The 11,484-nt window shown below is 39.9% G+C and overlaps 1 protein-coding gene across 1 annotated transcript in view; it reads left to right on the top strand.

The window, feature by feature from the left end:
* CADPS (calcium dependent secretion activator) overlaps window positions 1–11,484 on the top strand; it is a 372,013-nt gene that overhangs the window by 147,371 nt on the left and 213,158 nt on the right. Inside the window, exons 4-5 of the mRNA XM_018554448.1 lie at window positions 8,183–8,263; window positions 9,596–9,832. Of these exons, the coding sequence (XP_018409950.1) occupies window positions 8,183–8,263; window positions 9,596–9,832 (318 nt within the window). The remainder of the gene's footprint in view (window positions 1–8,182; window positions 8,264–9,595; window positions 9,833–11,484) is intronic.

Here is an 11,484-nt window from a genome sequence, read left to right as displayed (position 1 = left end):
GGTTGTTCAGCCCAGCACATCCCAGCCCTAACATGAGTAAACAAAGCCCTGTTTCTTTGTCAAATGGCCCATCCACCCAGAGACAGTGTGGAACAAGGCATGGTAAGTAAGCCGTGGGGAATAGATTAGCTGCAGAGTGACGACTGGCAATACTGATGACTAGTCCTTTGTCCTCCACTTGCTCTTTTTGGGTAGAGCTTTCACAATTCGGCAATTCGGGTCCTCTTTAATACATAGGAATCACTCCTGCTTTCTAGAACATCCATAGACAGTTTTTTTCTTTGTGCAACCTCCTTGCATTGTATCTTTATCAACAGCAGGTCTAGCAGCAAAAAATGGCAGATGACAGATATGGAATGCTGGGAAAGTAATGTAAAAGCAGGTCAAAAACTGCATGAAACACATATCCTCATATAGAATGTTGCAGGGGTGCCAATATATAAACATTATATTGCTGCTCTATGGTTTGAAAAGTTTGCAAGCACCCGAGAGAGGTCTAGAACACTTTATAAATCAAGGTTAATTCCCAGTCTTGGTGCACAGCATTGTAGTTAGTGCCTCTTAGAACCATCAAGCAGCACATGCAGCTATAAATAGTCACTAGTCAAACACCTAATCTGGAAACAGGGACTTCAGTTCCCCTTTACAGAACATCTGATATAAGGAGAGGAATCAGGCCAAACAGCCGTTCAGCCAGGGTCATTATATATCTCTTTCCAGCTTCCTGGACAACAGGGCGCTTTTATCGGTGATAAACTGACACTTTTTCATTATAGGCTGCAAACGGCTTTATTTAACTTTTTCGCTCTCTCTTATATGTTGAAGTCACAGGTGATAACAGTAATTCAGACTGCAATAACGGATGACAAACAAGCAATATCCTGTAATTGTGTTAGAAAATATGGTGACGGGAGGACGCTAGTTTGTGTCCTCCCGTTACCCTAAGGAGAACTATGCGGAAAAACCCTGACCCCATAGTTCTCCTTTAATCTATCATGGCTGGTCGTATTTTTTTGTATCTTGTTGGCATTATTTTAGAGATAAACCAGACCCGTAAAGACGGTTTATGATTCATTTGGGCAGCATGTTACTTTGGGCCTTTTGTATGCAGAGTATGGTATATCAAAACTATTTTTCTGTTTATAGTACCTAATAGGTTTTTAACTGTCCTTTATGGAGTTTAAGCTTGGGAATTAAACCAGGATTACCATTGGATTCTATGGAAATGCAAGGTCCGCTTATTAGTTAGATGTCCCCCACCAAATGAAAAAAAGCCACATAAAAAACACACACACCCCTGAGCAGAAAAATAACAAAGAAAATACTTACTTTACACCCCAACTTCTATCCAGAGCGCCTAGGCATAAGTGACATCTTGCACCTTCTGGCAAGATCTTAGAAATGCTAATTGTCCCACATTTTGTGAGAAGATGCTCCAGCATTTATGTGCAAATGCTGTGTAAGAGTTTTTGAAAACTAAAATATACATTTATTAGTAACAATACAAATAGTTACTATAGTAAATACCCACTTGGCCATGCTGCTCTGGCAGTGGCTCCTTCACCCGACATCCCCCCACCCCACCCCACCGCCGGCTGCAGCGCTTCCTTCGCTTCTCCTCGGATCCTCGCTGCATACAGATGGGGGAGAGCAGCAGGGATCCAGAAGAGAAGCCCCACAGCGGGAGGACAGGACACAGCCGATTGCGATCTACCAGTGTTCGCTTTGCTGGTAGATCGCGATCGACCTAATGGGCACCCCTGGTGTATGGGTTTCTGTGTTCTCTAAGGCCCCATTCACACTTTATAGGATGTATGAATGCATGCCAAAGCATGCTCATTGATGCATTTTCACACAATGCAAAAAAAATGTGTGTGTGCAACACTTTGAAATCTTTTAAAATTCCAGAACATTTTTCAAACCACATCCTTAATCTACCCAAACCCTGTCTTATTCTCACATTTATTTGTGTATAACATGCAAATAAGGTAGACCCATACGTAATAAAACTGGGTTAGCCAAAAAACAGGAGGAAAGAATAATGGGGGGGGAATTCCTAAAAACTGAGCAGACAAAATATGACGCAGTTGCCCATGGCAATTAATCAGCTTCTCTCTTTCATTTTGAAAGCTTAACGGAACAAACTTAAGGGAGAAGCTGATTGGTCGCCATAAGAAAACTGTCTGCTCCAGTTTTCATGAATTCCCCCAATGTTTTTTTGATAGCATATAATGAAGTGTTTGCTTTTATTTTATAACCTGTAGTAGAGAATTAACAGATGGAATCTGATTGGATACTGCTACATCACAGTTTTCTTTTCCTCAATACTTAAAAAAAAAATGTTATTCCTTTTTTTTACAATAATTTTACCGTGGCCTCTCTTTATTAGCTGGCAGGTGTGTGGGTCTGTATTACATTCCCACCGTGTTGAAATAATGCATTTCTTTTTGCCACGCTTCTAAAGTGATGTCCTTGATTTTTTCACCAAGCGTTAATTACTACCACCCACTGACCTTTAGATTAAATATTTATGGTAAGACGTTTATGAATATTTAAATATTGTTCTTGTTGAACAGAATAAAATCAAACTACTTCTACTTGCTAAAGGATTTTTTTTTTCTTGAATCCCTGCATCAAAGCAAACTAAGAACATTATTAGCAATAAGCTGGTGGAAGCAGCACGTCTCTTATCTTGTAGATGTTGTATATTGTAGTTCTTATGTGAAGGCACAATGCAAAGCTCATGGTTTTTGTGAAGAAAGAAGTAAATATACTATGGCAATCCTCAAAACACACCAACCTGAGCTAGAAAATTAAAGCTCAGGAGGATTAGAATTGACCAAAAACTCTGCTAGTCATCACTGAATTTTTGTACAACAGATTAACCACTTAGATGATACCTACAGAACATGCCTGCTCATCCTTGGTGTACAATGTACGTTCAATAAAGAAGAAATACTGTACTTACCCGATCCTCAGTCAGTCCTGCAGCAGTGACCGCACACCTTTCCCCCCCTCCGCTCCAGAGGTGGTATGTCCCTTGGCACCCTCACATCTAATGGACCTGCATTAGACAGGATGATGTCATGAGTCCTTGGACCACTGAAGCCTGGGGGAGAAGAGGCTGTGGGGACCGGTCTAGCACCCAGGCAGGACCCAGGATTGGGTGAGTATTTCTTCTTTATTTTTGCCGCCTAGAGAAAATAAGCAGTTAACCCTTTCAGTGAAGGGGTAGCTGTACTGCAAGGGTTCATTTTGTAAAATTCGGGAGTACTTCTTTAAATGTAGCTGATAGATAAAAGCTGATAGATAATTGCCTATTCTTCCAACCTTTAAAGATATACAGTATATATATATATATAGATATAGATATATATCTATATATATAATAAGTGGGACCATCCTACCGCCTTCTTGTAGAAACCTCATATGTGGACGCTTTTTTAAATTTAATTTGACCTTCCTTTTAATATTAATATGTTTTGGAAGTCTGTCTCTGTGTAGAACTAAATCTATTCAGGAATGCTCAACTTTGATGAAAAAAAGACTGTGAGGAAAAGAATGAAATATTGAAGTATTATTTCTTTATGCAGGCATCTACAGAAGCTTCTAAAATATGGCAAATTCAGAATACACAGCTTCACAAAGAGTGCATTAAATAACCAAACAGCAATTCCAAGGCATATGTGAATAAAGTTAAAATGGGATTTGTTTCCAGCTACTGTTTGTCTTTTGGTTTATAAAGCAAAGTTCTTTTTAGAAACATTTCTATATTTAATGGATTTTCTTCAAATACGGGCAGAAGTTTCTCCGTATCATAACTACACCGCTTAAAAATAAAGATAAGTAAAAAAAAAATAAGCTTGACCACTTTTGTGTGCTTCTGCAGAAACTCTATATCTGGACTCTTACATATTTCTATATAATTTCCCCGGGAATTCTCCAGAGGTCACCTAAAAGCCCCTTTCTTTCTTTTTTCTTGGTATATATTTCTATATCACTCAGCTGTAGATCACCAAATCATCTCTGAATTGGGGCTGACACTGTCCTTCCTTCTGGAGGGTGGCTACTTTTGTTCCCCAGGGTCCCTGTGTGTTGTAAAGTAGCCACTGCTCCAAGCTTGCTCCTGTGATGGAATACAATCTCAATACAAATTAGTAAACTACACGTGAGATTGTAGTCCATCATGGTAGTCGATCTTGGAGTGGTGGCCAGGGCCTGATTCCCCACAAGGCTACCGAGGCTCGGCCTTGGGGCGGCAGGGAGCAGGGGTTTTAAATTTCACGATGCCCGGGACATGCAGCTCCGGGCTCCGGGTGGTAATTTGTTTTCTACCATTAGCCCTGCTCTGCACAAGCAGGGCTAAATGTAGAATGGGGAAACCACTTGTTTGATTACAAGTGATCTTGGCGGGGAGTGGGGTGCATTGAGGAACCTGGCCTTGGGGCAGCTGGGAGAGTAAATCCGGTCCTGGTGGTGGCTACTTTACAACACAAACAGGGTTTAAGGGTGAACACAAGTAGCCACCCTTCAGAAGGAAGGACAGTGTCCGCACCAACTCAGAGATGATTTGAGGATCTATAGCCGAGTGATACACAAATAAGGTACATTTATGTTAATAGTAAGGGTACTTGAATGCGTTTTTAAGATTAAGCTCCTGAGTTTAGTGTCACGTTATCTAAATCATTTTTCTTCCTGCATTTACCCCAAATATCTAACAGGCCACACCAAGTAGGCCAAGCTGGGAATCCAGGTGCAGGTAATGTGCCAATGACAGGTTTAAGAAGTTGGAGGGTGATTTAGTGCATTGACATCAACCAGTTAGGGTTGAACTGATGTTTTAGCTTTAAAGTAGTTGCAAAGGTTTCAGATACAAATCTTAGTGTAGTGCATGTCGAGCATTAAAGTGACAATGCAGTTAGGTGTTCAAGAATAATTTTTCCCCCTGGTTATCGTGTTTACCTATTGTAACGCTCTGACTCTGTTCTCAATCACTTTGTTGATGACCGGGGGTGGTAATTTTATAGATGCATATGGAATGAAGTTCGTATTTCTTTGGAAGATCATCGTGTGCTGGTTCTACAGTTTTTGGTAACTGTAGGAGGCCTCCACATCACTTCCTCTTTCAGTTCCTCAGGTGTCGCTGCTCCCCATAGATTTAGAGAAGAATATGTGCCAGCATGCTCTGAATGCAGGAAGAGGGTGACAATGCCATTGGAATGTCTCAAACAATCTTGCAGCATTATTAGCTTTTTCCCGAATGCCTGATGCCTGATCCGGTGCTGAAACTGGTAGGATCACCAGGTTAAGGGCTTGTTTACACCATCTCCAGACCAGATCTGGATGTGTTTCTGTATATGTGTTTATACACAGTTTTTATGCCTTTTTACATGTTTTTGATGTGTTTGGGTGCAAAAAAAAAGCATGCTGCTGAACCCTTTTTAAAAGCTCTGGAACTGAATGCATAGGAGTGAACTTGCTTCATTTAAAACAATTGGAATGACTATGTATGCGTTTCTGTTTCGGAAAGAGTAGTTTCCTTAGTTGGACACATGCAGGAAAAAATAACCTAATCAGGGTTTTTAACTCTTACCTACTCTATTCCAGACTAAAAAACTTTGGCTCTACATACAATTCAACAAATATAAAAACCGATGCTGAAAGCATATCAGCATGCTTGTTATAAAAGAAAAACATAGGTGTGGACTAGATTCATATTACACAAAATTCAGTTTATGAATATTGATTTATTCTTTATGATGGAGAGTGATGTAGTCATGTGATCAGAGTGATACCACCAAGGACTTTGACTGAGTGATGTACATTAAAGCACTAATTGATTGATTGCCCATTAATTAGGAAAGTTCCAAATTAGTGGCAAGCCAGTGACCCTTGAGGCCTGAGATAGACAACCGTGATGAGGATTAAACATCTCATGAAATGATTGCCATACTGTTCAGATTTAGAAGGGGAGGCTAACCCCACAGGACCGAAATGTAACTCTATTAAAAAAGGATTAATTTATCCAAAGCCAATATGGCTGCAGACAGACTTTAATAAACTGTGCTTTATGGCAGGAACAGCTTGTGGCTGCATGCTTATCTTCCGGAAAACGCACTTCAATAAAATGTTCAGAGATGTTTGCAAGTCATAATCATAGTAAATATAATAATACATGACCTTCGGTTTCATCCGAAATAAATGCTACCATTGTCGTTGGGATAGAGGGATGAATTACTAAATGTTGTCTCCCTTTGCTTATAAAATATGAACAAAAATCCCACATGAATGCTACCATTATCGTTGGGCTAGAGGGCTGGATTACTAAATGTTTTCTCCCTTTGTCTCTGAAGGTTCTTATTCTTCCAGGTCATGGTATATCTGTTGTAATGTTTAGGGTATTTAAGGATCCTTATCCAGGTGGTTTTGGAACATAACAACTTTATTCTCTTCCAAACAGTACAACTCACATTGCTTCTTTTCAGCAAACAAACATAAACAATGTGTATCTTCCAGCAATATCCAAGATATGGCTCAGCACTGGTATCATGCCCCACCTCAGGGTTAGAGCCTCAGCCAGCTCATGGCCAGACACCCAGCAGCTTCACACCTCCTTGTGTGACGATGGTCCTCCCGACCTTTCCAAACACACCTCGTGTGCCACAGAACCTCCTGGCCTCACCCACACACCGCGTGTGCCACAGGCCCTCTCGGCCTCTCCAGCCAGACTCCAGCTCAGTGTCTCGTGGGTCACATACACACAATCTCACATGCTCTGCATGTACTCCTGCACCACTGACTGCCTCTTCCTCTTTGTCCACTCTCTTAGTCGATGTATATGCGTTCGGCTCGGCTGAGCCGCTCGGCCATGATCGGGAGCTGTACGGGCTATTGTGAATAGCCCGTACAGCACCCCTTCGGTTCTACTGAACCGAAGGGGTCCTGGAGCCGAAGCTAGCCGAAGGATCGGCCAAAGCTACGGCCAGATCCTTCGGCAGCTTCGTGAATAGACCCCTAAATGTTTTCTGGACCCTCTCAGCCCCTCTGGCCGAGAATCCTGGGCGCCAAACACACAAATCACTATAGTGACACTGCACTGTCCTGTCACACTGTAAAAAATAAATCAAGGCAACTGGACTTGCTTTATTTTTCTTGAAATGTTTTGCTGGTCATCCACCAGGTTTCTCCATTCAGAATAAGAAAAGGAGCATCTTAACAAAAATGAAACCATTAAAGGATATACCTAATTTGGCTTGTATGTCTATGCAGACTTATAAGAAAACCAGTAAGCCAATCACACAAGTAGGAAATTACATGTCCACTGGTGTACTGAACACCTCCACATTCCCATATTGCATTGGATTTTTGGTTTACAAAATTTCAGTGGCTGCAGATTAACATAGGATACATTTTAATAACATTATATTGCACAATCGATGTGTAGGATTTGTGTATGTGATCTAATGCTTTTACCTCTTATTGTGTAATGTGTATAAATTCTTCCCTTGTACTGTATATCTACTCTATTTTTTTTTTTATGGCTGTGACATCCCAAAGAGATGACCACACCATTTATATCTGGATCAGTCTGATTTGGACACTTTGGAATAAAGGGGGCAGTGGCTTTTAAAGAGTCAAATTGAGGCTAATATATTAGGTTTGGATAAATGCTGGTGTTTTGATTTATCTTTGGGGACTCCAGCAAAGTGATCTCCACACCTGAGTACCTAGCTCCACCAACCTCCCATGGTTGTGAAAGGAAGCTCTCACTGTCAGGATTTGATTTGTTATTATGTGGAGTGCACCAGGGTGAGGGGAAGAGGAGCTAAGCTGGGAATATGTCACCATGGGAATCTATATGATTTAAGGATGGTGGCTCACCAGCATCTACAGTTTCTTTATAACAAATATTAATACTGGGTCATAGTGGGAAGTAAAAGGATTGGGATTAACCTAAATTCACATACAAACCAAGATCCAGTTGTTAAAAACTCATTCATCCCCACCAAATAAAGACTTCTCTGTTAAACAAATATAGTATATATTGGATTGTTTTATGCCTTTTGTCCTAATATTCTTAACCAATTTGAGAAGAAGCATACATTAAATTATTTGCTGTGCTTTACTGATCTAGACTGCAATACTGTTATTAGATTTCTTATACTTTTTTTTTTTTCTACAGTTGGACAATCCAGATGAACAAGCTGCCCAGATAAGACGTGAATTAGATGGTCGTCTACAAATGGCAGATCAAATTGCAAGGGTAAGTATATTTCTTAAATACTCAGACTCATTTTATATCTTATTACAGATATACAGTATATATATATATATATATATATATAGCACTGAGAATTTATGCAGAGTTTTACATAGCACTCACATCAGTCCCTGCCCTCGAGGAGTTTACAATCTAGGGTCCCTATCTCACAATCATATATACAATTTAGACAGGAGCCAATTAACCTTCCGGCATTTCTTTGGAGTATGGGAGGAAACTGGAGTACCCAAGCACAAAGAGAACTTGCAAACTCCTTGCAAATAGTGATAGTGCAAGACAGAAGCGTTAACCACTATCCCACTGTACTGCCCCCCTGGACACATTATGCTCGCCATTTTGTAATAAAAGTATTATGTTAAATAGTTAACATCCGTCATCAAGGTAGTTTTAGAAGTCTGTAGATGCTGGTGAGCCATCATCCTGAAATCATATGGATTCCCATGGTGACATTCCCTGGAACTACGAACTTAGCTCCCCTTCCCGTCACCCTGAAGCACTCCACATAATAACAAATCAAATACTTATAGTGAGAGCTTCCTTTCACAACCATGGGAGGTTGGTGGACCAATATTACTATATATAGAGAAATAAATAAATTGGCAGAAATGATACATTCCAGGCAGGTCTCCCCGATCCTCATCTCTCTTCATCCAAAGATCACTGCAAACCAAACCCTGGCAGGCAAAAAAGTTAAATCCTTACCTATATAGATCCAGATTTGGATTTTTGGCTTGGTTGTAAAAAGGCTCAGTCTGATACTGTCAACTGTAGATCTCTGGAAACCACCAAGAAAACATCCGAGATTATGTTAACGTGGAAGTTAAGTCAAACTGCTGTTTTACATGTCTTACCTACTTTTCTAATCAGAATGTCCCTGCCAGATAGCACAGCTGGATCTGACCACCCTCCTGCATTAAAAGCTATAATTCTGGTCAAGAACCACACCTCAGCCTGTGATTGCTGTGATGTGCACTACTATAGAATCAAGCCTGGTTGGTCTACAAGGCTGCCCCAACCTATCCCTATATGAATCCTGCTTTGCATAAGCTTATATAAGGGCTTACTGTGGTGCTATTTAGAAATACACTTAAGGATTTATTTTACATAACTAGGTTAAATGGGGTTTTTTACATCTCCCATTGTTTTTTCATTAAATAAGTGCACCCAATGATGAGTGTAGTCTTGAGTGTATTTGACTTGATATATCTTGGTATATATTGACATATCTTGATAAACAGTATATTGATATAAGAATACTCTAAGATTGCTTGTATTTAATGTCATGCCTTAATTTACTTTTTTTTTTTACTGCAGGAGCGCAAATTTCCCAAATTTGTCTCAAAAGAAATGGAAAATATGTATATTGAGGAGCTCAAATCTTCTGTTAATCTGCTAATGGCAAATTTGGAGAGCATGCCAGTGTCAAAGGGCGGCTCTGAATTCAAGCTTCAGAAGCTGAAACGCAGCCACAACACATCCATTATAGACATGGGAGAAGAGAATGAAAATCAGCTCTCCAAGTCTGACGTTGTCCTCTCTTTCAGCTTAGAGGTAAGTACTACAGTCTGGCTGTGTGCACAGTCCATTAACATGATTAAAAACAGACTAATGATCAATGTGTTGCCAGACTGAGATGCTTTTTGCTGTAATAATAACATCAGATTGAGATTCACAGGTCAACAATGCAGCGTAAAAACATCTTTCCAAACTGCTGTTTAGTGTCTTGCATAGCTCTTTTGCAGATCTGTTCCTTTTTTTTTTTTCCCATTCTCGTATGAAAATGCAATTACTCTTAAAATAATCCACTCAGAAATTACAAGAGGACTGTTGCATCTTAGACACAGTTATTTCTTGTAAGTAGGCATTGTACGGGGCCACAGGCACTGCTGTACTCATAACTCAAAACAGCTGTTACAAAATCGTTCCATAGTCAATAAAACCAGACCGGCAGTGCACCTCATATCCAAGCACCTATTGATAGCTCATCGACTTTAAACAGGTAGGTAAAGACTTCACATATAGTACCCAGCCTAACAACCAGCTTGAGAGCACAGTAACTTGATCAGGTTCACTGTTGATATGCTAATGAGGTCATCTTTGTATAGCATTTTTCTAAATGTATTTTCTACTTGGCTCAGTCAAGAAGGGATGGTCAGGTCAGGCAACATTTTAATCAGCATTTCATGACACTACTTTGTTTGGAGAGGTATTCTTTGCTCTGCTTAACATCATTGACAATTTCACCTTTGGGTTGCTGACCACATCGGCAAACTTGGCAAACACTGTTGTGCTGAGAAGCCTACACTAGCTGCAAATTCTTGTGTACAGACCAGCCAACTGTCAGGTTTTAGTGATCTGTAGAAATTCCTTCTATACAACAGATGTGCAGATCACAAATATACAATAGTACAATAATGTTTACAAAAAAGTTCCAAAATCTTGTTGACCTATAAATGCTAACCCAAAAACTAACACTAACTCCAACACTTCTAATCCTAACATTATCCTTTAATAAATTCTATCATACTTTGTGCTTATCTTTACAGAATTATAGAAAAGCACCAAAATATTTGATTTCCCTATTGACCCCGGTCTCGGACTCTTACCTCAACCCCCCTAAACCTATCACTAGCCCTATGATATATTTGAAGTATGATACCTTCATACTTCTTGAGGAAAAAATAGTCTGTAGAACTCGAGTAAACATTCTGACAATGTGAATTTTAATGTATACCAAAATAAACACCATCCCTTGGGTGCCAAGAGCAGATAACAGAACTTAGAATCCAGTGATTCTCCATTAACGTCTGTGCCATCTCCTTGCAGTCTTCCATGACTCCTGTAGAGTAGAATATGTGAAATCCAAGGGTAGATGAAGGTCATATGTAGAAACTTTAGCACCAGCCATGCAAACTCCAGCTAGCAGATGGAGTAATTGCTGTAAAAAATAATCACTCCTTACGTAAGGATTGTTTGGTTTATTAAACGATTCCTCATACCAATTAATTTCCAAGCCATCCATTTGGCAAAGTTCTTGCTCTTTTGCTTCGTGCAATGAAACGACTTCTGGCTGAGCGCACAGTCAGCAGGAAATGTTAATTCACATATTGAACGTTTGGTTGCAAGTTACGCTCACTTCTGTTGACAGCTTTTGTAACTTCTATACATTATTTTAATCAAAATGTTTTTCCAGCTAAGCACAG

This window comes from Nanorana parkeri, unplaced genomic scaffold (genome assembly GCF_000935625.1).
Source record: "Nanorana parkeri isolate BGI_ZX_2015 unplaced genomic scaffold, ASM93562v1 scaffold9, whole genome shotgun sequence".
NCBI lineage: Eukaryota > Metazoa > Chordata > Amphibia > Anura > Dicroglossidae > Nanorana > Nanorana parkeri.
This window is presented reverse-complemented; position numbering and strand designations above follow the sequence as displayed.